At 41.8% G+C, this 27,855-nt stretch overlaps 1 protein-coding gene across 2 annotated transcripts in view; it reads left to right on the plus strand.

Annotated features, from left to right (window-relative positions):
• Positions 1–27,855, plus strand: part of IPMK (inositol polyphosphate multikinase) — a 77,970-nt gene that overhangs the window by 9,945 nt on the left and 40,170 nt on the right. Inside the window, exons 1-2 of one of the 2 annotated variants that reach the window (XM_050959551.1) lie at positions 2,632–2,709; positions 3,580–3,665. Coding sequence is in view for 1 of the 2 variants with exons in the window: in XM_050959550.1 (XP_050815507.1) it covers positions 3,580–3,665 (86 nt within the window). In the remaining variant the exon portion in view is untranslated. Of the gene's footprint in view, positions 1–2,631; positions 2,710–3,579; positions 3,666–27,855 lie in introns of those variants that run through there. The other variant, XM_050959550.1, reaches the window with a different exon arrangement.

Consider the following 27,855-nt stretch of genomic DNA (forward strand, 5'->3'; position numbering starts at 1 on the left):
TTGTGTCCTGGCTTACAACCCAGTTGTGCTGGGTCTAGAATGTTGGCTTCCGTTAGATGAGCTTGTAGTTGGCCTTTTGGTTAGCTTGCTCAGGAGTGACAGGTTTGACAGTGGATGATAGTTTGGTAGGACTGAAGTATCTAGGGTGAGGTTCTTTATTATTGTTTGGACAATTACATGTTTGAAAGAAAAAGGGAAGTTTTTTCCTTTTTTGGATGGGGCAGTGGTTATTTTGGTCAGGAGTAGCACTTGTTATTAATTTCTCTCTTCCAGAAGCCAAGAAAGGCCTGGGTTGGATTTGTGTCTTGGGTTGGGTCTCCTTTTAAGGTATCTGGCACCACTTGATGAGTGAATACATTGAACTCAGGGAATGCAAGTGGGCGGTTGGTTGGGGGATACAGGCATAGTGGATCCATGTTTGAGAAGACATCCTGAGTGTGCATGATCTTTTCAGTAAAGTAGGATGATAGCTCTTTGATGCAGTTGTAGACACTCAGGCCATGTCTACACTACCAGCTAAATCGGCACCGTTGTGATCAATGCGGCAATGTCGATTTAGCAGGTCTGGTGAAGATGTGCTAAGTCAGTGGCAGAGTGCTCTCCCATCGATGTCTTTACTCCACCTTCCTGAGAGGTAGAAGCTATGTTGATGGGAGAACATATCCTGTCAACATAGTGCGGTGTAGACACCGCTGTAAGTCAACTTAAGTTACATCAACTTCAGTTACTAGAGTAACTTAGATCAACTTAGAGCGTTAGTATAGACCAGCCCACAGAATTAAATGATTTACCACTTTGGATAGCTTCTTGGGGTGGGATTTGGCAACCCCAATGGAGGCTGATAGGAAGGTTCTCTTGACCAGTAATACAGCCTCAACATAGGCTTTGAGGAATTTTTGTTTCACTCTGTCTGAATCAGCCTTTATTTTCTGCCCTCTGCACTTAAGTTTCTGCTCATCTCTCTCCATCCAACAGAGGGTGTCAGAAAACCAAGGAGATCTGTGTGGGCAACAGGAAGGAAGGAGCCATTTTTGTTGGAGTAGCATGCCAGTGGCTGAGGCCAGTATAAAATGGTAATGATTTACCAGGTCTTCGACTTCTTGCCCTGTGGGTAGGGTACTGTTGTCCTTTAGTAGGCTTTGGAATTTGTTGAACACAAAATTCAAGAGAGAGACACACTGCTTATGTAGTGTTTTGTTTTTTGTTTTTGTTTTTTTTAACTGGTATTTTAACTTGTCAAGCCACAGTCCTTACTCCACCTTCCTGGCAAAATAGAGCCAACCCCCCCACCCCCCCGCCAATTGCTAGAAATAGGTAGAAATTATGGAAAAATTTAAGACTTTTGAGAGGAAAATACTTGATAAAGTTTTAGAGGGAGCTGGGATAAACAATTACATTTGTGAATCCGTCATTCCAGCATGATGCATCAATATGTATTGCTGTAACAAATCTCTTTGATCTAAAGTGTGCTCTTGTTTTCTTGTGTTTAGTGACAAAATATGTTTGAGATTTAGTTCAGAAATCATAAAGTCAGAAATTTGAGAACTGTTAACTTGTTAAAGACCTATTCAGATAATGGAAAAATGAAGTTAGATTTCTTTTGATTAATAAAGGTGAGAGGGTTAAAAGAGAACTTGAAAGGGCTTTATAACTCATCAGATTGTCTGTTTTCAACATTATGCCTATTGCAGGATTCATATCTTTTTAGCTTGGCTTCCAGTTGCATAACAATAATTAGTGCAAAATGTTGATGTCTTATATGTCATTAAACAAAAATCCATTTATAAATTTGAAAACTATTTTGATTAGCAAATATATAGCACTGCATTCTTATTAGTCCTATATGGTTATCAAAATGTCCCATAATTGAATGTAATTTCTGCTTTAGTTTATAATTTTTTTTTTTTTTTTTTTTTTTTTTTTAGAAAGCAGTTTAGCTGATACTTGTAAACATATGTCAAAATATATTGTACAAGCTAGAATGCCTTTAGTGAAAACTTTCTAGATAGTGGAAGAAACATGTTCTTGAAACTCATTACAGTGAGCAAATACTTCTTGTACTGCCATAAAGGCCCCAATCTGGTCGCGTTCCACATGCACAATAATCATTGTCTTTAGATTTTCCTGTGCAGAACAGCTATGGGATCAGTAGGTTCTATAAAACTGACAAGAACAACAAAACTCTTTGGTTTCAGAAATATTTTGTCTACAAAAGGACCAGTACTCCTGGCGTGCTGTTTTAAAAAAAAGTCACTTTCTAAAGAAACATTTTTTACGATTAATGCTCAAACACTGCATAGTGTATTAGTTAAAGTTTCTACACACACGTTATACTTAATGTGACAGGGTCGGGCCAGATGGCTACAAGAGAGTGTTAGAAGGCAGATATATTAGTCCCAGATTAAGTAGATACCATTTCTCTGGGTAAGGTAGCAGGGGCAGTTCCAGAACAAGCAGGAACTTGCTGGAACCAACTAAGGAAGGCAGGCTAATCAGGACACCTGGAGCCAATTAAGAAGAAACTGCTAGAATCAATTAGGACAGGCTGGCTAATCAGGGCACCTGAGTTAAAAAGGACCTCACTTCAGTTTGTAGCATGCATGCGAGGAGCTGGAAGCAAGAGGCACTAGGAGCTGAGAGTGCGAAGGCATATTGCTGGAGGACTGAGGAGTTACAAGCATTATCAGACACCAGGAGACAAGTCCTGTGGTGAGGATAAAGAAGGTGTTTGGAGGAGGCCATGGGGAAGTAGCCCAGGGAATTGTAGCTGTCATGCAGCTGTACCAGGAGGCACTCTAGACAGCTGCAGTCCACAGGGCCCTGGGCTGGAACCCAGAGTAGAGAGCGAGCCCGGGTTCCCTACAAACCTCCCAACTCCTGATCAGACACAGGAGGAATTGACCTGGACTGTGGCTTCTACCGGAGGGGAAGGTCTCTGGGCTGTTTCCTGACCCACACAGTGAATCTCTGAGGTGAGCAAATCCACCAATAAGCACAGGACCCACTAAGGTAGAGGAGGAACTTTATCAGACTAACAAAACTTCACAAGAAAGGAAATGGAAAAAAAATAAGGCATTACTACCCTCAGCACATTAGCACTAGTGCAATTTAGTGCAGTCAATGCAGTAGAACCTCAACGTTTCCCTCGTCTTTCAGACCCTTTTTCTCAAGCTTCTTCTCACTGGACCACCTTCTTCTGACCAGACCTTTCTGCCTCTCTCCTTCCAGCACAGTACTATAAAATCACTTGCACTGGGAGTTGTGGAAGGAAAGAGGCAGAAAGGTCTTCCATCCCTACTTGTGTAGAGTTAAGATTTCAATTTTTTTCCTATAAAAATAATTTTGTAACTTAACACACTTTCTAGAAGAACTCTTCTCCTCTCCTTTTCCCTAATCCCTGCTAAGGGCTTGGTGATTGGGGCTGTTTGCGCAAGTTTCCGCTGTTCTTTGTAAAGAACAGTAGGAGTAGTTTACACTGAACAGTTGGGCTACCTCTTGTTTAATATTAATTAGCTTTAAAAGACCGGATAGTTGCATTCTTTACAATTAAACAATAAATGAACTGTTTTGTTTTTCTAGGTATACTGCAGCATCCAGATGGCACAGTCTTGAAGCAATTGCAGCCACCGCCTCGGGGTCCCAGAGAACAAGAGTTCTACAACAAGGTAAGAGTTCTTCAGTAAGGAAGTGGCCTATCTTATTGAAGGGGGAATGTTATCTGATTCACTGAATGTTCCCTACTCATCGCTGCCTGAAAAAGTTACAGTGCAGTGTCCAAGTTTAAGTGGTAAGTAATGCACCGTCCATGGCATACCTACTTGTTCGCATGCAACATTGAGAAATCAGGAGATTCAAATCGTGCTTTCCCAGTGTTGCAGGTTTGAGTGATGATGCATTTGCAGAGTTGTCAGGACATTTGTGTGTTCCCTGGATCTTGCTGTTAGTAGAGTTTCTGCTCTTTGAGTCCCAAATGCACTGTCCAGGTAGGGCTTTGGGATCATGTACCCGTTCCATGGACTAACATATAACACGTGAAAAACAAACAAAAAAACCTACCGCCCCACACACCTATTTTCTCCCATTGCAAAACCATTATGTGTACTTCAGCTTCTTATTCCACCCCAGTTTCTATATAATGTCTCAAAATCCTATGTTTAGAAATGTAGTGTATATGGCCCATCCCTCCAGTTTTGGTTCATTGTTGAGAGAATAATTCCATTCTCCACTGTATTAACAAGCCAGATCCATTATCTTAAAACAAACAAAATTTCCCTTCTAACTGGGTGAAATTCCCACTCTGTTCTGAGTGGACTATGATGAAATTTATATACAGTCCAAATTTATTGCCTTTTTGGGTTTGCTTTATTGGTACCTCACATAATTGTAACAAACATAGGCCAATGTTTAAGTCTCCTGGCCAAAGTTTTGCTGTGTCTAGGGTTTTCCCTGGAGGACTTCCTTTTCACCTTCTCTCTATCTCGGTGAGTTGCTCCAATCCTACTAACATGCATAGATTGGAGCAAATTGGACAAGAGAACATGGAAATCGTCATATGGGATCAAACCAGTAGTCCATCTAGTCCAGTATCCTGTTTTTCAAAGTGTCCAATACCATAAATTTCAGGAGAAGGTTCAAGAAACCCTGTAGTAGACATCATGTTGTTAACCTTTTCCATGTTGAAATAAACTATTTAGTCCTAGTGTGACAGGTTGGACCCCCCCCCCCCCTTTCTGGGGTGCCATCTGATGTGCTGGGGTTCCACTGAGCCCACCTGTGCCACCACCTGGCTCCCCACCCCCCCCACACTCTGTACATCAGGCTCTCAAGCCCCTGTCCAGCACACACACAGTTAGCAACGCTCCCAGATGCGGAATCATACAGTCTGAGATTAGCTTTCTGTGGGAGGGCTGAGCTAGGTCAATGCCCAGCTCTCCTGTGCGCGCACACTCTGGAGTGTAAACCCAAAATTATATTGTCTTGCACTGTATAAAGAGCTCTGTTCAGCATAAGCTCATAAAAATTGCCCCCTCCCTGAATGTGGAGGGATATATGCACAGCTTTTGGCCCCAAGATATGAATTGCACAAACTCGGTATTAAAATAAAAAATAAGTTTATTAACTACAAAAGGTAAATTTTAAGTGATTATAAGGGATAGCAAACAGAACAAAGCAGATTACTGAGCAAATAAAACAAAACACTCAACCTAAGCTTACCTCACTAAAGAAACATGTTACAAATAGTAATTTCTCACCCTAAATGTTGTTTTAGGCAGGTTACAGAGTTTCTTCAGCTTAGAGTTTCAGTTATTTCTCTTCACAGGCTAGACTCCTGTCTCAACCTGGACTTAGCCCCTGCTTTTCCCCAGTTTAGTTCCTTTGTTTCTTCTGGTGCTTTCAGCAGTCTTCCTTCTTGGGCAGGGAGGCAGTGGAGAAGAGCCTTGATTGACTCACTTCCTAGCCTTAAGTAAGATTTACATAAGGCGGGAATCCTTTGTTTCCAGTGGAAAAATACCAGCAGTGTCCAAGGTGGTACTCCGTATCAGCTGACATCCTCACATGACCCTGCAGTGTCAAGCAACATCCCAGGAATCTTCTCAGGAAGGTGGGCAATTAGTATCTTCAGAGTTCTTGTTGTCCTTCTTAAATGGCCCATTCAGGCTTATTGTCTACTGTCTAGTGGGCTTTCCCCCAAGTACATGCACAGTTGTACAGTAACTCCTCACTTAATGTTGTAGTTATGTTCCTGATAAATGCAACTTTAAGTGAAACAATGTTAAATGAATTCAATTTCCGCATAAAAATTAATGTAAAGTGGGGGTTGGTTAGGTTCCAGGGCAGCTTCCCTTACTCTGCAAGCACCAGGGGTGGGGGGCTCAACCCTCAGCCTGCCCACCCCACCCCTTCCCCCAAGCTTCCACCCTTGACCTGCCTCTTCTCCCCACCCCACCTCCTCCCCCTTTACTTTCCACGCTGCATCCTGGCTCTCCCCCCTCCCTTCTAAACGCCTTGCTGCGTTCGAGAGGCAGGGGAGGGAGGGGGCAGGTGTGCCGAGTCCTCACTCCTCCCTTCTGCCTGGGGCAATCAGCTGGCTTGCTGCGTTCGGGAGGCAGGAGAGGGGGATCCTGCATGCTGAGTCCTCGCTCCTCCCTCCTGCCTCCAAAAGACTGCAAGCCAGCTGACTGCCGCTGGCAGGAGGCATGGGCGGGGGCGGGAGCGGGGAGGCGTGCCTCTCCTTCTGCCCGGGGCAATCAGCTGGTTTGCGGCGTTTTAACTCTTTCTATGTTTTGGACTTTAAAGTTAAAGATTTTTCTAAACTAGTGAGGTCTCCAGAATATTTTCTGTTTTGGGCTTGTGTGTGTTGATACAAAATTGACTGCAATAAACAACACACTGCAAGTGAAAACAATATTTACATATTAGTGTAACTTGATGATTGACATTTGAGACTAAGTTAAACAAAATCACAACAACTCTTGAATTACAAGAGGCTCAGCAGGAGCCATCTAAACCTGAATGTACATATTTCCCTGAAGCTTCACAATGGCTACGAAGGACATAATCCAGGCTAAGTAGTAATTCCCCAGCAAGAATAGGAGGCTGAATCCAGGTGTCTTGAACGATAAAATACCAAAGGATAATGTCTGCTGGGCAAGTTCCTAGACCCTGATAGAGATGTGCCATCACCACGCAAACCCTCAATTGTTCCTTGAAAATCCAGGGGACGGAAACATTCAGATGTCTGAGGAAAAACTTCCAAGCATTAACTTCCATCATGCAGGATTTGTTTGTCTTCTGTTTTCATAAACCCATGTGAAAGAAGCTTGAGGACAAAACTAAGGACAAAAAGAGATCCCGAGTAGCATCACTTCTTTGTGATGCCACCACAGATCGAGTCGCTCTTTCAGGGCATTCCATGGCTACTAATGTGGTGGCCAGAAGTCAGTTTTAATTATGAACCCGAGGAATAGGATTCACCTGCTTAACAAATCCTGGTATTGACCAAGATTTGGAGGAGCAAGCTATTTGGGAGAAACTCTGGAAGAAGCACTAATTGAAAAGGAAAAGCATGTGTTACTAGTCTCCAGCTACTCAAGCTAAAAGTAGAGAGTGGATGGTGTTCTAGATAGAATACATTCTTTTGTTTGTGTGGGCAGAGTCACTATAAGAGAGGCCAGGAATATAGCAAGAACAGACAATGGAGAGGGAGGAAGTAGAGGATGCATTTCCAGATACAATGACTTGAATGCCACCTTATCTTAATTTGTCCATTAATATACCACCAGGTGTGTTCTGCTCCCTGTTCCTCCAGATCAAATCATCTGGCTCTCCCGAAATTGAAGGACTTCATTTCTGGGCAGTATTCTGAAAATGGCAGAGAATATGGTAACTGTTCAGTGTTTTCCCCAGGAATTGAAATGGAAGGTTTTTTTTCCCTCAAATTTACAGGGGGCAGGGTCATGGCTGATGATGAGTGAGACTGTCAGGGTGGGCTGTATGGCACTCCAGTAAAAACTGAAAAATGTTTCACTATTATGTTAGATTTAACTCATGTTTTAAAAAATCACAAATTAAAGTTGGCCACTCAAGCCTTCTATGAAGCACTACATCTACATCTTTCTTGGTTTCTTGTTATAATTTTGCACAACTCTGTTAATGAACTTCTTGAATGCAATGCGTTTATCTTTGATGGCTTCTTGTGTATCCATTCCTTCAATTGATATGATCAGTAGTTCATTCATGTTATCAAGCAGAAGGTGACTTCTTTCAGAACACACAATTCTATTCAATGATGAAAAAGAATACTCAACTGTAGCTGTTGTGACTGGGAGTTGCAAGAGTTGAATTCCTACTTCTTTCATCCCAGGAAACATAGCACAAAGATCTGTTTGAGCCACTAGTGATGATAAAAAAAAAAGAAGTTGAAGTCAAATCTTCATTCATCCATCCATCCTATGATATCCACTCTGTGTTCAAATTCTCTATTCTGTCCTGAGCACATGGGAGCCCCATTGCTGGTAGTGCCTCACTCCACTCAACTGTCAGTGTTTTATAGGACAAGGATCTGTAAAAGCTACATAGAGATTGAGTAGAATCTGGAAGTCACTGTTGTAGATTTTTAAGAATCTAGTCTATGTACTTTTTCATTTATCTTAACAAACGCTTCTTGTCCTCTTCACTTATGAAGGCATTTATATTGAATCTTTTAGTCAACTTCTGAACTGAAGTTTTTGCTTCTTCCAGTACTTTTTCAATGGATAGGTCTCTGATTCAAATGTAGCTTCTATTGCTGGACAAAAATCTACTACTGTTGTAGCAGATGCCTGGATGGCACTGTTTAATGACCCAAGTGGTTTCAACAGTAGACTTACAAGAGAGAGAATGGCAATAGTCTTCTCTGAACATAGTAGCAAAAGTAATCCATCAGCCTCACTACTTAGATCCATCCCATCTTGGTAGATGCTTCCCAAAGCCAGTAATAATGGCTGGAGTAATTTTAAGACAAGAGCCAAGGATCACTTGAGAGAGAGCCAGCGGGTTTTCACAGGTTGGACTAATTTGAACTTCAATCCCAGTATATCTTCTATATTTTCCAAGATATTCAGTCTTTTTGGACCCTTGCTGAAAAAAGAATATAATGAAGACATTACATTTATAGCTTTTTTAACATCTTTTGAAGTCTGCAGATGGACTCTGCAGTGTGTATAGGAGAGATTAGAGTTACACTTTTCTCCGAGCAAAGCTTGTACTCCACCATGTCTTCCAGAAAAGTTTGCAGCTCAATCAAACGCACAAGCAGCCATCTGTTTGGGGTCCAATTGACAAGCATTTAGCTCTTCTAAGATGTGGGTTGTCACAGATGCAGTTGATGTGTCCTCTATAACGTGAACATCTAGAAATGCATCTACTGGCCTACCACTGACATCAGGATAACGTACATAATGACTTAATACTTGATGTCCATTTGCACTGGTGCATTTATCAGCCATGTGTGCAAGTTTTTTGAATCTGGTGAGAGAGTTCTTCACTTTTTCAACTGTTGAGTCTTTCACTGTTGTACCACATGCTTCTAGACAGTCAGTTGAGTTTCTTGCCAAAAGATGGTGACCATTTGCCAGTCTTGTCTGGAAACAGTGTTCAACTTCAGGATGAACAAGTGACAATGCACTTACCATTGGCCTCCAGTTTGTAGTGTGTGGTATCTCTTGCTTAAATAGAAAGTGTGATGCCACAGCCATGTTTGTTTGCATGAACTGTGTTGTCTCCCCAGCATTCTTAACAGCCTCATTAAGTACTTCTAAAATTGGCTTTGAAAATGGGCTTATAAGGCTTTCTGCATGTTGATGCACTCCAGAGGCATGATGTTTTGCAGCTGTTTCACATAGTTTGTCAACACTGGCTTTGCTGATCTGTCTGACAAACCAAGCTCCTCCACTTTTACCAATTGTAGCATTGGAAAACTTTCCTTCTTCGTAAGTTCTTTTGCAAGAGGTGCACCAGTAGCCGTCTTTTGTAACTTCAATAAATGGGAACACTTTGACTGACAAACATCAGGAACTGCCCTTAGGTTTTGGAGGCACTGTTTCTTCACTAGGTAGCTGTATTTGTGCTTTGGGCTGGTTGGATATTGATACACCACTTGAACCTTCGAATGATGACGTTTTCTTCACCTTGTTTGGTTTTTGAGTCCTTTGAGTGGAAAAATTGTTGCATTGTGTTTTCGTCTTTTTCACTTTGACCTGCAGCGTATAAAAGAGAGATGAATAAATTAAATGTTTTGTTAGGATAATGCAAATTTAACGTAAAGATAATGCAAATTACGCTAAAACATATAACGGTTCTAGGTTTCTAAAACAAATATAATTTAAAAAGAAATAATTTAAATTGACTTTTGAAAAGTAAGCCATCGTGGGATAAGAGGGAAACTTCTCTCATCGATCAGTAACTGGTTAAAAGACGGGAAAACAAAGGGTAGGAATGAATTATCAGTTTTCAGAATAGAGAAAAATATAAATAGTGGTATCCCTGAGGGGTCAGTACTGGGTTCAACATATTCATAAATGATCTGGAAAAATGGGTAAATAGCGAGGTGGCAAAATTTGCAAATGATACAAAACTATTCAGGATCGTTAAGTCCAAAGCAGACTGCGAAGAGTTACAAAATAATCACACAAAACTGGGTGACTGAGCAACAAAATGGCAGATGAAATTCAGTGTTGATAAATGCAAAGTAATGCACATTGGAAAACACAATTTCAACTATACATACAAAACGATGGGGTCTAAATTAGCTGTTAACACTCAAGAAAGAGATGTTGTAGTCATTGTGGATGGTTCTCTGAAAATATCCACTCAGTGTGCAGTGGCAATCAAAAAAGCAAACAGCTTTGAGAATCATTAAGAAAAGGGCTAGATAATAAGACAGAAGATATCATATTGCCTTTATATAAATCCATGGTACGTGCATACCTTGAATACTGTGTGCAGATCTGGTCACCCGATCCCCAAAAAGATATATTGGAATTGGAAAAGGTACAGAGATGGGCAACTAAAATTATTAGAGGTATGAAGCAGGAGAAGAGATTGAAGTGACGGGGAATTTTCAGCTTAGAAAACTGACTATGGAGGGGATATGATAGGGGTCTATAAAATCTTGACTGGTGTGAAGAAATTGAATAAAGAAATGTTATTTAATCCTTGACAAAACACACAGAACTAGCAGTCACCTAATGAAATTAATAGGCAACAAGTTTAAAAAGGAAAAACAAAAGGAAGTACTTCTTCACAAAACATAAAGTCTACCCATGGAACTCTTTGCCAGGGGATGCTGTGAAGACCAAAATTATAACAGGATTAAAAAAGGAACTAGATACGTTCCTGGAGAATAGGTCCATCAGTGGTTATTAGCCAGGATGAACAGGTATGCAACACCATGCTCTGAGTGTCCCTAGCCTGTTTTCCAGAAGCTGGGAATGGGATGAATCACTTGATGATTACCTGTTCTGTTCATTCCCTCTGAAGCATGTGATTTTGACTGCTGTTGGAAGACAGCATACTGGGCTAGATAAACCATTGGTCTGACCCAGTGTGGCCATTTGAATGTAAAAATTAATTATAATAAAAATGTTTAGTACAGAAACTCCCCAACATAATGACCTCTCAAGATAGCAATGATGTGAGTTAACCTTGTCAAATAATGCATTTTAAAAATCCTGGCCTACTAGGAAATATATTTATATAAATTTCCATTCCCAGTCACAAATCTAGCATTCAGGAGCAAAGTCACTAAAATGTAGTCCAACAAACAAAAATGTTTGTTTAACATGCCCTTCACTTTTCCCTCCACCACACTCTGCTCCCCAATGTTGTCATTGGTCAGTGGAGACTCAGAGTTCAGAGGTTCTTTCACGTGAGTTCACCTCCCAGTTGAGGGGCAAGAAGGCATCTTGCTCGTTCCTCCAGCTGCTCACTGTTTGCTCTTGCTACTGTTGTTCGTTGTCATACCGTTCACTCCATCGCTCTGTTGCCAATGGCCCTGTACCATCACCTTCTGCTGCCACCTCCCACTGTGACCTTTGTGAGTTGGTCTCTTGAGGTTCCACCAGCTCTCAGTGAGGGAACCTCGCTGCTAGTGCAGGCTGGGCTATCTCTTCCACAGAAACATTGTCCCACAGCAGGTCTAAGCACTTTGGCCTGCTTATTAGTGCTTCAGCTGTAATGGTTACTTAACAAAACAAAAGACTCTCTATGGAGCTTAATCAGCTCTGTCTTTAAACAATGGAGAGGGGCAGGTCAAATAGTACTTGTGACTCAGGCAAACCATCAAGCAAAACACCTGTCCTCACCCTCTCTCTTGATGCCATCAATCAGCACGGGCTAAGTACAGTTCTACTGCCCTTTACTCATACAATAAGAATAACAACATTTCATTACTCCCCACATTCAAGTGATTTGTAATCCAACTGTTGTCAGTAGCTTCCGGTGTGGTGCTCTGCTCTTGTTCGATGATAAGTCAGCTGCGTGCGTGTTCCCTCTGTGTGCTGCCCCTGCTCTGCGCAGATAGCTGACACAGCAGACCCTGAGAGAACCCCAAAGACCACAGACTCTAGTAAGGTACGAAGGAACCCAAGCCATGTTTTTTGTCAAACAAAACACAGTAATAGTTTCAGTCAGTGGTGGGACTTTCCACTACCCCCTAGACCAGACACAGATGCGCACTCCGGGACCTACTTTTATACATTTAGAGGACAGATTACTCATCCCTACTGACGATGTACTGAGGTACAGCCCCTTGGCTCATTAGGGTGCTGTCGCTCCTTTGGTCATGTTGTTTCAGACAAGCAAATCTTTTCATCATGCTGTTCTGTCTTTAAGATGCACCTGCCTGTTCCTTGTTATGTCTATGGAGTGTCCTTGCGTTGGGCTGTCCAGGTGCCATCTTGGCACAAGTTCCTCTTATTAACACTTATATGTGAATGCACCTGCTTCTAACAACCCTCTTCTCGCCAACTTCTGTGAGTGAGGCCTGCCTCTGGCTCACAGCCCAGCTTTGCTTAGCAGTGCCCGGAAGTACTTTGGTTCAGGCTTCAGGCCTCAGACTGGCCCTCTGATACAAAAGTTTGTTTCAAGGCCTCATCTTACTACACCAACCCCAGCCAAAATGTATCACTTCGGCAACACAGCTCTATTTGCTGGATATCTAGGTGGATTAGATGTGAATGTAAATACAATCTGGTCCTGAAGTCTTTCCCCCTAGCTCATCACTAGCTATCAGGGAGAGCTCATTTAGACTTCGCTTATAAATCATAATTTGAAATTATTAGGTTGGCCAACATCACCGAAATGAATGCACTAACATAGTCATAAAAAACAGCTGTATAAGGAAGCTAGTCTATGTTCATATTTTTCAAATCGATTATATTTTTTCAGATACACGTATTTTATCATGCACTGTATATGCTTTTAAAGTATGTATTAGTGTTTCAATTTCAATTTAAATTTCCAAACAATCACTAAATAGGCAACACTGCATGTAACTAGTTCACAAAACTGGGGAGAGGGTATTGGGGAAATTTGGGGGTGTGTGTGTAAGAAAATCGCTGCAACTGTTGTCTGTTTCAGAAGGACAGCAGAAGCTCCCTGCCCCCTGGGTGATAATGGCTGATCTCCATTGAGCAGAGAGCCAGAAGTGCCACTGATAGAGGTAATCACAAAATAGGAGCCTTACAGTATACAGCAAGGCAGACTGCTTAGTGGGACAATATTGGATCAATTAAAGTGGAACCTGCACCAAACAACAAATTTAATAGCAATAATGGCCCAGAAGGGGAAACCACAGTTGAATCTCTTCAGAAGCAGATGATAAATCCGAAGTGCCAAGATAATTTTCAGGAATCAGTGAAAATGTAAGACCTCTTTAGTCCTCTCTATTCAACTTCTGCCTAAATATGGATGACTAGGTTGAATTTTTTTCTTTAATTGTTTTCCTGGAAGACCTAAATTTGGCCAGGGAGAGAGACCTTTTCAGTCCAACAATCTTCTAGTGAACAAAAAGAACAGGAGTACTTGTGGCATCAACTAACAAATATATTTGAGCATAAACTTTCGTGGGCTACATGCATCCGATGAAGTGGGCTGTAGCCCTCGAAAGCTTATGCTCAAATAAATTTGTGTTAGTCTCTAAGGTGCCACAAGTACTTCTTCTGTTCTTTTTGCAGATACAGACTAACACAGCTGCTACTCTGAAACTAGTTAATAAAGTAAAACTTGGCTTGCTTGATTATTTTTCTATGAGATTATTTCATTGGGTATTTTACTTTACTCTCTACAAGACTGTGTGTCAATCTACACTGATTAGAAATGACAAATAGTGATTATCTCTGTTACTAGGGAGGGGAAAAAATAAACTGTAACAGGAGACTGCAAGAAAAATACTGAAACTGTCCCCTGTAAAAGGCAATTTACTAACAGATTAATTATCAGTAATCTTAGTTAATGGCTTACTAGACATTGCTTAAATTGATAGCTTTAAAGAATGTGTATACCAATGTTAAAATAGTAGTGTAAGCTTTGTCATGTGGTGTTAATATGTGGCTAGTATCTGCTGTGAAAACTGCAGAGAACCCCTTCCTCTTTCAAATAATTTATTTCCCCTCAGGCTCTTGTCCCCATTTTCAGGCACATACTCTGGAGGCTGCATACAGAAGTGGCCCATATCTTACTGCATAGGGGTGCAGAACTATCCAGAAAGTGGTACCACTTCATTTCTAATGGCTCTGCCTAGTTAAAAAGCTGAGATTCTCTTGCTGTTCATTGGTTGCAGCTCATTTCAGCAGACTTCCAAATAATGAGTAGGGAGAAGAGAAAACATGTCCTTAGTGGGGTTTTCCTTCTTGAGAATTTCTTGTACTGCAACAGATTCTGACAACTCACTTGAGCATTGCAGCCTAATGGAAAGGTGTAGTTGGAGCCAGTAGGGAAACTACAGAGAAATTGCAAGACAAGAGGGAGATTAGTGTTTTTGGGGGGTGTGATTGTAACTCTGATATGGCACCTTTTCTGTCTTTCCCACTTGTGATTTTTTTTTTTTGTTTCTGAGAAAACCGCTTTCTCGTGCTGCCAGCTAATGTTAGTTTTGTAGCTCAAATAGTAGTAGTCAGTATTGCAGGCTTATGGTTCAAACCCTGTTGATTGATGTGGCGGGAGGAAGCTATTTGTTTCTCATACTAGAAGTTGGCTTTTACTTTTTTCTTTAAAATTAAAACTCATAAACTAAGACAGTGCTTACATGCAATCTAATATTTTTAAATGGGTTAGGCTGCCAAGTCAAGCACGTGTGCATTAGGAAACAAGATTTATAGTTTATCATGCAACCTCAGGGTTAGGTCGAATGTAGCTGCATTAGGTCGATTTTATAACAAATGTGTCTACACAAGCAACCGTGTTCCGTCAACCTAAAGATCTCTTAAAATCAACTTGTGTACTCCTCCCCAGCGAGGGAGTAGCACTAAAATCGACTTTGCTGGGTTGAATTTGGGGTAGTGCGGATGCAAATCGACTTTATTGGCCTCCGGAAGCTATCCCAGCGTGCTCCAATGTGACCACTCTGGTCAGCACTTTCAACTCCGATGCACTAGCCAGGTACACATGAAAAGCCCCGGGAACTTTGGAATTTGTTTTCCTGTTTGGTCAGTGTGGCAAGCTCAGCAGCACAGGTGACCATGCAGTCCCCCCAGAATAGCAAATGAGCTCCAGCATGGAGTGAACAGGAGACACTGGATCTGATTGCTGTATGGGGAGAAGAAACTGTGCAGGCAGAACTCTGATCAAAAAGAAGAAATGCTAATATATATATATATATATATATATATATATATATATATATGCCAAAATCGCACAGGGCATGATGAACAGAGGCTACAACAGGGACACACAGCAGTGCTGCATGAAAGTCAAGGAGCCTACCAAAAGACAAAAGAGGCAAACGGACACTCCTGGTCAGAGCCCCAGATACACTGCTTCTGTGATTAGTTGCATGGCATTCTGGGGGAGGACCTTACCACTACCCAACCACTGTCCATGGACACCTGCAACGGGAGAGTCTCAAGCAATATAGAGGAGGATTTTGTGGAGGAGGAAGGAGGAGAATGCACAGCAAGCAAGCAGTGAATCCATTCTCCCCGGCAGCCAGGACCTTTTCATCATCCTGGAGCCAATACCCTCCGAAGGCAGGATCCCTGACCCTGAAGGTGGAGAAACTACAGTACAGGGTTTAAAAGCAATAGTATTTAATGTTTGATTTGCTCTGAAGACTTGGGATGCATTCATGACCAGTACAGCTACTGGAAAAGTCTGTTAATGTGTCTGGGTTGGAGCGGGAATCCTCCAGGGACATCTCCATGAAGCTCCCTTGGAGGTGCTCTGAAAGCCTTTGCAGAAGGTTTCTGGGGAGGGCTGCCTTATTTCGTCCCCCGTGGTAGGACACTTTTACCACACCAAGCTAATAGCAAATAGTCTGGAATCATTGCAGGACAAAGCATGGCAGCGAATGGTTCTGGGTGCTGCACATCCACCTGAAAACCGCAGACCCTCCTTTTAAATGGCAAACACGATCAGCACTGGTTGCTATGGGAAAGGAGAGCGCTGCAGTTTGAAACCATTCCCACATTATGAAGGTGTTAGAAGCCAAAGCTGCATACCTTTTGGCTTACCATGGGTGCCTGGAAACCAAATTGTGTTGCCCAACCGTGTGTGATGTGTCACCATACTGGCAGGCGCTCAATATAAAAGGCAAAATGCAACCTTGTACCTAAAGCACATGTGCTATCTGCTGTGAATTGCTTGATTTGCTGTGAAAGAGTCCCACATTTCTGAGAACAAAAGGATCATCTTAAATTTTACTCTCCCCTTTTTATCCACCCGCAGGTGCAAATGTTTCTTTGCTCCCCCTGCAATCTCCATCCTTGAGGTTATTGCAGATTAGGAGGTAGAAAAAAATGCACTTGCAATTACATGTTTTCCAAGCTCATGCAGTCCTCCTGCACTGATAGGACACAGCTGAATGTATGGAGGCATTCAGTGGCAGAGTCCAGGAAAGCATTATGTGAGCATGATGAGGAGAGGCAGGATGCCATGCTGAGGCTAATAGGGAAGCAAACGGACATGCTCGGGCATCTGTAGCTGTAGGAAAGCCAACAAGAGGACAGACCACTGCTGCATCCACTTTACAACTACCCTCATCCCCAAGTTCCATATCCTCCTCACCCAGATGCCCAAGAATGCGTGGGGAGGCTCCGGGCACCCTGCTCCTCCACTCCAGAGGATGGCCTAGGCAACAGAAGGCTGTCGTTCAGTTTTGATTTGTAGTGTGGCTACAATAAGCAATGTGGCCTTGTCCTTCTCTCCTCCCCCACCCTATCCCATCCAGGCTACTTTATCAGTTATCTCCTATTTTTTTTCTTAAATTAAAAAAAAAAGAATGCATAGTTTCGAAACAGTAGTGACTTTATTTCCTTTGCTAGCTGTGATTGAAGGGGGGAGAGTGATTGGTTTACAGGGAATTAAAATCAACAAAGGAGGTGGGTTTGCATCAAGCAGAAACACGCACAACTGTCGCATCCTAGCTGGACAGTCACGAAACTGGTTTTCAAAGCCTCTCTGATGCCCAGCGTGCCTACCAGTGCTCTTCTAATCGCCCTAGTGTCTGGCTGTTCAAAATTGGCAGCCAGGCGATTTGCCTCAACCTCCTACCCCGCCCTAAACGTCTTCCCCCTTACTCTCACAGATATTATGGAGCACACAGCAAGCACTAATAACAATGGGAATATTGGTTATGCTGAGATCTAAACTAGTCACAGCGCAAGTGAACTTTTAAATGTCCACCGTTCTGCACTTGCTCAGCCTATAGTTGAACTGCTCCTTTCTACTGTCCAGGCTGCCTGTGTATGGCTTCATGAGCCATGGGAGCAAGGGGTAGGCTGGGTCTCCAAGGATAACTATAGGCATTTAAACGTCCACAACAGTAATTTTCTGGTCTGGGAAGTAAGTTCCTAAAGATGAGAGCATCATGCACCTTTCCTGGCCATCCCACGTTGATGTCGGGGAAATGTCTCTTGTGATCCACCAGTGCTTGCAGCACATTGAGAAGTACCACTTGTGGTTTAAATACAGGTTGGCAAGGTGGTCCAGTGCCAAGATAGGATATGCATTCCTTCTATCACCCCATGACAGTTAGGGAAACCCATTGCAGCAAAGCCATCCATTATGACCTGTACATTTCCCAGAGTCACTACCCTTGTTAGCAGAAGGTCAGTGATTGCATTGGCTGCTTGAATCACAGCAGTGCCCACAGTAGATTTGCTCATTCCAAATTGATTCCTGACTGACCGGTAGCTGTCTGGCGTTGCAAGTTTCCACAGGGCTATCACCACTTGCTTCTCAACTGTCAGGGCAGCTCTCACCTTGGTATTCCTGTGCTTCAGGGCAGGGGAAAGTGACTCAGAGTTCCATGAAAGGGCCCTTACTCATGCGTAAGTTTTGCAGCCACTGGGAATCGTCCCACACCCGCAACACTATGCGGTCCCCCCAGTCTGTGCTTGTTTGCTAGGCCCAGAATCGGAGTTCCTCTTTGTCAACCAGCCCCACTGCTGCTGTGATGTCCCAATTGCTACATCCCATGCTTTCAGGAACGTCTGTGTCCATGTCGTCATCACAATCGTCCTCGTGCTGCCATCTCTTAGCCAGTTTCTGCACATACCGCAATATAATGTGTGAGGTCTTTGCAATGGTCGCAACAGCAGCAGTGAGCTGAGTGGGCTCCATGCTTGCTGTGCTATGGCGTCTGCATGGGTAACCCAGGAAAAAAGGCGCAAAATGATTGTCTGCAGTTGCTTTCATGGAGGGAGGAAGGATATATGACGACATGTACCCAAAACCACCCGTGACAATGTTTTTGCCCCATCAGGCATTGGGAGCTTAACCCAGAATTCCAATGGGCAGTGGAGACTGCGGGACCTGGGATAGCTTCCCATAGTGCACTGCTCCGTGAGTCGATGCTAGCCATAGTAGTGAGGACGCACTCCACCTACTTAATGCGCTTAGTGGCGAGATACCCAATCGACTGTATAAAATTGATTTCTAAAAATCAACTTCTATAAAATCGACCTAGTTTTGTTGTGCAGACATACCCTTAAAGATGTAACTTAGTGTTTTTCCCCCAAAGGACACTTGTTTAATTCACTGTACAGGCTGGCTGCACAAGAAAGCAGAATTGACTTTTGCCCAGGCAACCCTAATATGCCATTCTTTTCTTTTGAGTGCTTGTATTTGAAATTAATATAGGTATATTAGTACAGGTGTAACAGGTACATTTTTCACCTGAAGCCTGATCTTGAATTCCTTGTGCTCCCATTTGTTCTATGGAGCCATTGTGACTTTGAGTGTATGGGCAACATTGGATAGGGATCATGGGCACTGGAGCGGGGGGCCATGGCCCCATCACTTTTTACTGGCCGTAAGGACAAGTGATGGGGAAGGGAGGGAGTGGAAAGGAGCAAGCGAGGGCGGGGCTTTGGGGGAAGGGATGGCATGGGGATGAAGCCTTGGGGGAAGGGGTGGCATGGGGGCGGAGCCTCAGGAAGAAGTGGCGTGGGGGGACCCTCTCCACACTTTTTGGGAGCTTCTGCCACTCCTGCTTGCAGTCCTAAGTGATCATCTTTCTTCCCTCTTTCTCCCCTACCTCTCCACCCTAGTAAAACAGCAGCTTGCTTCAGAGGATTTTTTGCTTTGCTTCTTCCAATTATAATTAGGATTCCAGTGACTTGAGGCAGCTCAAAAGAATTCTGATGGTTCATCTGCTCCCTCAGTTGCAAAAAGTCAGCCAGCCATTTGATGGAGGTGTCTGGGTTGGAAGATTTCTGATAGAACTGTAACAACTAAAATGCTCAGCCATTTTTCAGCTTATGTAGGGCAAAGAATGATAAGGCAGCCTGTGTTCCATAAACTATTCTTTGCTGCTTACAGAAAATGAAGTAGATCAGGGAGGCAAGGCATCTTTTGCTGCAGGTTGAATTACAGTATTTAATAAACCCAGTTAATCATTTTTACAGTCTTAGTTCACATAACTGTGCTTTCCTAAAAAAGAAATGAACAGGAGCTCTGTCACTCCATCACTGTACTAATGTACTTTTGCCCCTCTGCAATGTTCTATATAGAAGAAACCGTTTCAAATAATAGAATTCAAAGAATTTTCTTTTCCCTTAGGGTTTTATCTGGGGCATCTTGTGTCTTGCATAAGTGGTTTTTTTTCTTTTCTTTTGGGGGTGGGGGTGTCTTTTCTGCTGATTTGTGGTTTGATACCCTGAAGTATAATCTGTGCAGGATGTTTTTGAGACATATTGAGATTTACCTATTCATGATCATGAATGTGGTGCTGTAGCCCAAAATGGGATGGAAAGTGAGGTCAAAATGGGAGAAGTGGCACAAACAAATAAGCTGCAGTAACTTGAAAATACTAAGGTGTGTGGGGTTTTTTTGCTTTTGTTTTTTGGACCTTTTTTGGCCGCAGAACTTAAGGTGTCCATGTAGTTCCTCTAACAGAGGCTGTTGATCATCACTCATTAGTTTCTTCTGCACTCCACACAGTCATATGTGAACATCATTTCTTTTATATAGTTTTCGCCTGAAGTGGAGGATTCGTACAAATCCCAAACCTAATGAAGAATAAAACACAAACCTCCAAAAGGAAAAACAATTAAATTAAATGAAAAGGAAGATTACATCGAATATCCCTGTATTAAGCATACCTTAAAAAGACATGTCAACTTAAAACAAATTTCTAACAGAATTTGTTTATTTACTATAATTAAGTAGTTAAAAGTAACTGTGATTATAAACTTAATTAGAATATTTATTCTGTGTTCAGATTGATTACTTTGCATTTGTATGCTGAGAGTTTCATTGCTGCTTCTGAATATTCTTTTTCTTTTTGTGTGGGTCTTTCACGCAGTAACGGGATAGAAAAAGACTTAACAAAAAGGAAATGTAACTTGCCACACCTTAAAAATTTAACATAGGGAAACAAGGGCATGTATTTCCTTAAATTATTTTTTGTAAATGACTGTATTTCAAGTTGGCAATATCTGTATAAGGTCCCTTCTTTCTTAGTGTATCCCAAAAGCAGTGGCTAGAAAACTAGCAGATCTCTGGCAGCATCTATGTCACTGAACCTAAAATGTATATTTTGAGAGAAGCTGTAACAGAACACAAATTAAAGAAAATGATCTATCAAGCTCCACTCCAGGCAAAAGACTGAGTAAACTAATGATCTTTCAGGGCACAATGCGAAGTTAGAGGTTGGGGAAAGCCAACTTTATTTGCATATTTTCAGTAGCGGGTGTCTTGCCACCAGTTCTTCAACCTCATTGCCTTATGAGGTTTTGCACAGATAAACCTGAAGGCAGCATTTGAACCTGCAGGTGGAAAAAGGAGTGTATTTTGTACCTATCATCTACTGAGGCAGTATGTAAAGCTACTACTTAAAGCTTTTATAAATAGGCTATAAACTGATATTAAAAAGTATTGTCTAAAATTCTTGAAAACACAATCTCATCCATACTCTAAATCAGTGGTCCCCAACCTTTTTGTCTGGCAGGCGCCAGACGAAGGACCGTGGTGGCGGTGAAGCACTCGCCGAAATGCCACTGAATTTCTGCGGCATTTCGGCGGTGACGCCTCTCGATGACGTTGCTTGTCGGCGGCAAGTGGCATCATCGAGAGGCATCGCCACCGAATGCCGCAGAAGTTCGGCGGCATTTTGGCAGATGCTCCACTGCTGGCCAGGATGCGGGCGCATTTGGGTGCCCCCGCGGGCGCCATGACGCCCGTGGACACCGCATTGAGGACCCCTGCTCTAAAGAGTCATTTCAGCCTGTTTTCAGAATTCAGTCATATGTCCAGATCATCTTCTTGATCTGTGTATAACCAGAGCTGCTCTTAAGGGATATGAATGTGATTGGTTAAGTAAGAAAGCTATAATTTGAATTTGGGCTATTTGATTCTTAATGCTCATGAACTTCTTTTCTTGTCTGGCTTGTTAGAGGTAGCCCTTTGTAGAATTTCATTGTCTAGTCTTCATGTTCAATGCTGTGTTTAGAGAGAGACCATATTTTTCCAGTTTCAGAGGAGCCCCAAGTTGACCTTCACTCCCTCCCTTTTTTTTGCATGCTCAAACATGCATCCCAACACCTGCATACTACTGTGTGTGTGCAGTGGTGTTAGTGCTTGAAAAGTATGTGCAGAAGCACCCACGCATGGATGCCACTTCTTGAAAATTTGGCCCATGGTCCTTTATTCTCCAAACAGTACAAAATATTTGTTTGAAACATGGTAAATGAATTTTAAAACAGTCCACTCATGCTGTTGGTGCCATCGCATTTTGCTGATGACAATTTAACTTTCTCCACTTACTGTATAGAATTGCCTGAGCTGTCTAGTTAGAACCATCAGACCAAACAGCAGTACTGAAAATACAATAAGAAAACCCTATACACCGCAGTGTAATGGAAGAAACTGATTTTTCAGTTCGTTTACTAGATAACTTAAAATGGCATGAGTGAGAATAAGTAGCAGGTAAAATAGTTCTCTAAAGAGGAAAATAGATCCATACAAGCTGTTGTTAATCAAACTATTTACATTATTATTAATAATGTGGGCCCAACAGTGTGCAGTGCCCATATATCCATGATATAGTTGTACAAACATGCTCAAATTACAACTCAGATCACTGCTAATTTATTCCCTCAGTACAGTAGGCTTTGTTTAATCTTGCAACGTCGGGAGTTTTATTTTGGCAACAGAACACTGGAGCTCAGGCTAAAATACAGATTTTGATGGATAATTTTCTGTGCTGTATTAGCTTGGATTATAATATGAGTATAGCTATAGTAAGACAATTACACTGTACTTAATTTTTCTGCATCATTTTAGAATGTAAACATAAGAATACATGATCCATCGTTAGAATAAGATGTTAGTACTAAACACTAATATGTCATAGTTCAGTTAAGGCAGCTCTTCATTTCCTGTTGCTTTATTTATCACATGCTCTCAGTAGACTGTTAATAGATTATTGAGAAAAATGTGGGTTGACTTAACACCACCTCTCCTCCGAATCTGATTTCACTATTGAAAACATGAGGCTTCAGTGGTTTGTTTATTAAATATGTAAAACATTAAAATACATCTAGGTTTGATCTATGCTTCCTGTAGTATAATGAATTCTTTTTTGTTTAATGCGGGAGCTCTATTCTGTACTGAGCATCTTACTGACAAATGTTTTGGTGATTGCATATTTAGTATGACTTGCTTTTTAACTCATGTAACTTCAATAAGTAGCTGAATTTTGGAAGCAATTTGCTAATAATTAGATGTAAAATCATTGTTTACAAACATAAGTCTGTTAGATGACATGATAAAGCAAATAGTTTGCTAACTTGATCAGCTTGAGTGTAACTAAATCCAGTTACACCTCTACCCCAATATAATGCTGTCCTCGGGAGCCAAAGAATCTTACCGTCTTATAGGTGAAACCTGCATTATGTTGAACTTGCTTTGATCAGCCGGAGTGCGCAGCCCCACCTCCCCGGAGCTCTGCTTTACCATGTTATATCTGAATTAGTATTCTATTGGGTTGTGTTATATCGGGGTAGAGGTGTACCTCAATTTTTTTTTCTGTGCTGCATTAGACTTTGACCAAAGTCTTGGTACTATTTTTTTTTTTCTTTATTCCTTCCAATGCTTTCCAACAGGATAGCAGTTTTCTTCGTCACCTGCAGAAGATGCCCCCACCATGCCTATGTTGGTAAAAGCCCTATTGTAGCTGTGGTTATATTGTCAAAAGTGTTTATATTGGTATAGCTTATGATGGTAAAGTTAAACTGGCAAATCCCACCTAAGATATACTAGTCCTAATGCAAAACGCACATTGTGGTCCACCTAAAATGCTTTGACATAGCTACATCTAACGCTAAAATGACTATGGTGTAACCAGTTCTATAAACTAGAGCAGGGATCGGCAACCTATCAGAAATGGTGTGCTGAGTTTTCACTTATTCACTTTAACTTAAGATTTCGCATGCGGTTAATACATTTTAATGTTTTTTCGAAGGTCTCTCTATAAATCTATATTATACAACTAAACTATTGTTATATGTAAAGTAAACAAGGTTTTCAAAATGTTTCTCGGCCACAGAGTGCATCATGACCTCATACAGAAAGTCCTCTTTAGTTCTTTGTGGCTGCTTTCTGATTCTGCGCAGCCGTTCAGCCTGCTATAACAAAGAGGGAAGCTGGGCTTCCAAAGTCATATCTGTGAAGCCAAAATGCAACATTTTACAGAAGCAGTATTAAGTATCAGAGGGTTAGCCGTGTTAGTCTGGATCTGTAAAAGCAGCAAAGAATCCTGTGGCACCTTATAGACTAACTGACGTTTTGGAGCATGAGCTTTCGTAGGTGAATACCCACTTCGTCGGATGCATGTGTTGGTTTGCAACACACAGACGACTGATTTAAAACACAGCCACAATTCACAGACCTGTTACTAAGCACACATGAGCCCCAAGACCCCGAAAATGGTGAGTAACTGCCGGGGCAGGGGAAATCAGTGTTCCAGGACTGTACTGTACACTTGGGGAGAGCCAGCACTGTAGCGGGGGCTTTTAATCATTCCTGTCCCCACATTTTTCACAGTCTGTGTTCATTATGGAAGATATCTTGCTGCTGAGGGTGAGCAGGGAATCAAGGAAGGGTCTTCTCCAAGACTGTGGCTTCCGCCCTGTATTTATGTGGCTTGCCTTTGTGCAGCAGTGGTACCCCCCATCCCCTCCAGGAATGGCAGAGTGGCATAGGAAAGTTACCCTTAATGGGGCAAGAAACAAAGCAGCTGTGCCAAAGAACCTGCTGCAGCGGATTGCCCAGTATCTCCATGAGAGTTTCCTGGAGATCTGAGGCAGATTCCCATGAAGTGAAGGAGTCAATGAACACCCTGTTCCGTCGCTCAGACTAGGCGTGTGGTAGTACGTGTATCACACAGACACAACCTTGCTTTCTGCAACCCTCCTGCCCCCAACAACTTGCTTTAGTGATTCCCAAAGCCACTTACTGGGGGCCTCCTCTCCTGTTCATGCTTTGCCAAGATCTGACAGGTGTGACTGACTAGCCTCTTCCAGGATAGAGAAGAGCTCCTGGCTGCATGCTTCTCTGACCTCTGAGTTGTCCTCTGCCTCTGGGTGCCTCTCCTCCTCCACATCCTCGCCCAAGATTTCCTCCTCCTGACTCGGTCCACTCTCGACTGGCATGTCAGGCACCAGAGTATCCACAGTGGCCTTCGTAGTGGGGGTGGGGTCGTCACAGAGTATCACATCCACCTCTTCGTAGAACCGGCAGCTCATGATCGCAGCACCGGAGCAGCGGTTTGCCTCCTGCGCCTTGGGATAGGCTTTCTGCAGCTCCTTCACTTTGACCCTGCACTGCAGTGTGTTCCGGTCATGGCCCCTTTCTGTCACGCATCGTGAAATCTTTCCATAGGTATAATAATCCCTATGGCTGGAGCGCAGCTGGGACTGGACAGCCTCCTCTCCCCAAATGCTGATGAGCTCCAGCAGCTCGGTATTGCTCCAAGTGGGGGATAGCTTGGTGCATGGAGCAGGCATGATCACCTGGAAAGATGCGCTGAGACCACTGAATGCATCACCGAGCAAACAGGAAGAGGACTTTCAAAATTCCAAAGGAATTTACGGGGTGGAGATGACGGTTGGTCACCTCAAACCAATGACCAGAGAGGCGAGAACAGTATTGTGGGACACCTTCCAGGGGCCAATCACAGCGTTGTAATTGACCAGAGTATCTACACTGGAACCACAGTGCTGTACCCCCAGCGCAGAAAGCTGTACATCTCTCGTTGGGATGGATTGTTTTTTTTTTTTTTTTTTTTTACAGCGTTGCAACTGCACAGTTTTTGCCGCTAATTGGTTTGGTAGTATGTACACCTCGGGAGTTACAACACAGAAGGCTCCTTTACTGCGCAGAAACTTGACAGTGTAGCCAAAGCCTTGGTGTTTTGTTGGTTAGAAAATTGACAGAAATGTCTTTATATAAAATCATGTTCTTCCTGTCTGATATCAAACTGAAACTTCTATCTAGTTTAATAGGCACCACCAAAGCAATACATCTTTAAAAAAAATGAGTTTGGAAGTATTAGAGACTTTCTGAAATCCACTTCCATAAGATGTTTTACCAAGTAAACTATGGAAATGTCAAATAGTAGCTGTTGAATTTAGTGCAATAAAGCAATAGTTTTTCTAACTTATAGTATAGCTGTCTTTGTCAGAAGAGTAATTTTACAATGTTTACAAGGCCCTGTTTTGCCCAGCAAAAACATATCCTGAGAAATTAAGTGCAATTTCCCTTTAGTCTCAGACAAAGGTATCTTTTGCTCGAATCTGAGAGTTTACATACAACTATATTTTTGATATTTAAAATAATTGTTTCATAGTTCTTTATAAATATTCATGAACTCAAAGTTTTGTAATTGTTAACCTCCTCAGTAGCTGAATGACTATTCTGATATTTGTTTACTGAGATATGTTGAGAAATATTAGAATACTTGGCTAAAGGGAAACCTCATCTGACTTTGGACTTGTGACATGAATATATTTCCACATTCTTATGATGGTCACATGATACTACTTAAGAAGTTGTGAAGTCAAACAGTTAAGTTAGGAAATTTTAGATTTACTGTTGCTGTTACAACCTTAATTCTCCCCCACCCCACTCGTTTGTGCTTACATCTCATGCACTGCATGAGACTGTGGTGCTGTGGGAAATATAAAGCATGATTATATAACTAAAGGCTTTATCATAATGCATTTCCATAAAGAGGCAGAATTAAAGCTGCATATGCAATCATAAATCTGGCATTTCCTAGCTTTTAAATGCTTGACTTAACAACCTAATGTTCTTTTAATTTTTTTTTTAATTTACAACTATAACAGCATCCTATCATTCATTATCAGAAGTGTCTGAACCCTGAACCTTCAGCACTGTAGGACAGATTTCAACCACTTAATTTATAGGACAAGCTACAATAGCTGGCAGCAGAGAAGTTTGAGGGGAGTGGTCTTTGTGAGCCTCATCTTTTTCTTTTGCCTTGTCTCATTCCCTGCACATTTATCTTTGTTCTCAGTGTTGCTAAAAAGTACTTTAAAAACCATATCACTTGCACTGCACATGTTCATAATGCAATTTCAAAACATATGAGATTGTCAAATGACTAGTTTCACCAAAACCATTTAAAGACTGTTATAGTAAAAACTAGTTTCCTTCTAAAAGTCAATATTTTCTCTGCCCCAAGTCACTTAGATGCAATAATCTGTTTATAAAAATTCTTGCAACTTTTAATAGGAGCTAGTATTCCCTGCCCCACCCACACCTTCTCTTAGTCAAAAACCAATGAGTTGTTTGGGCCCAAACTCCCTCCCCGCCATTTCCCTCCAAAAAGGTACTTTGGGGCAGAGACCAAACATCCAATTTATAGTTTTAAACCTGGACTATCATTAGATTCGATAGCTTCCATTTGTGCTATCTGAAAAATATAGCTCATGGTATGTGACATCCATACCTACGCCAGTATGAACTGGCATAAGTTTATTGTGCAATTTTTGATTGATTATATGAAGATTTTACAAAAATGTTTGTGTTTGACTTTGTACTACTAATGGGCGTATTTTCGAAATTTACATACGTGTGTTACACACAATGGTGATAACTTGAAAAAATTAAAAATGATTCCTTTAATAAAATTTAATTTTTAATGTGACATTACCCAGGGTACAATCTGGACTAAACAGCTGTGTCCCCTCAATTCTCCAACCTGGGGTGCCTTTTTTACACTGCTTTACTGTGAGAGCACCACTCCTGGTCTGCTCATACACCGCCTCCAGCATGTAAATTACTTCCAGTTATATTGCATGAACGCTATGGCCAGGTGCTCTTAAATTACACTGCAGAGGAACACCACCAAATTCCCAGTTCGAGACTTTTCCCCAGAAATGTATATCTTGTACTGCCAAGCCCCTCTAAGACAACACAAGCTCATATAAAGTCCATCATTTTATTAATAGAAAATAATATGCACAAATCCTGTTATCTCTAATGGAGTTTCCCAAAAACTTCAATGCAAGCACAATGGCTTAGATAAAACAATAAAACAAGTTTAACAACTACAGAAAGAGAGAGTTTTTTTTTTTAAGGGACTACAAGTAGTGAGGTATAATTGGTTACATGTAAATAAAAGGTAAAGCG

Source organism: Gopherus flavomarginatus, chromosome 6 (genome assembly GCF_025201925.1).
Source record: "Gopherus flavomarginatus isolate rGopFla2 chromosome 6, rGopFla2.mat.asm, whole genome shotgun sequence".
NCBI lineage: Eukaryota > Metazoa > Chordata > Testudines > Testudinidae > Gopherus > Gopherus flavomarginatus.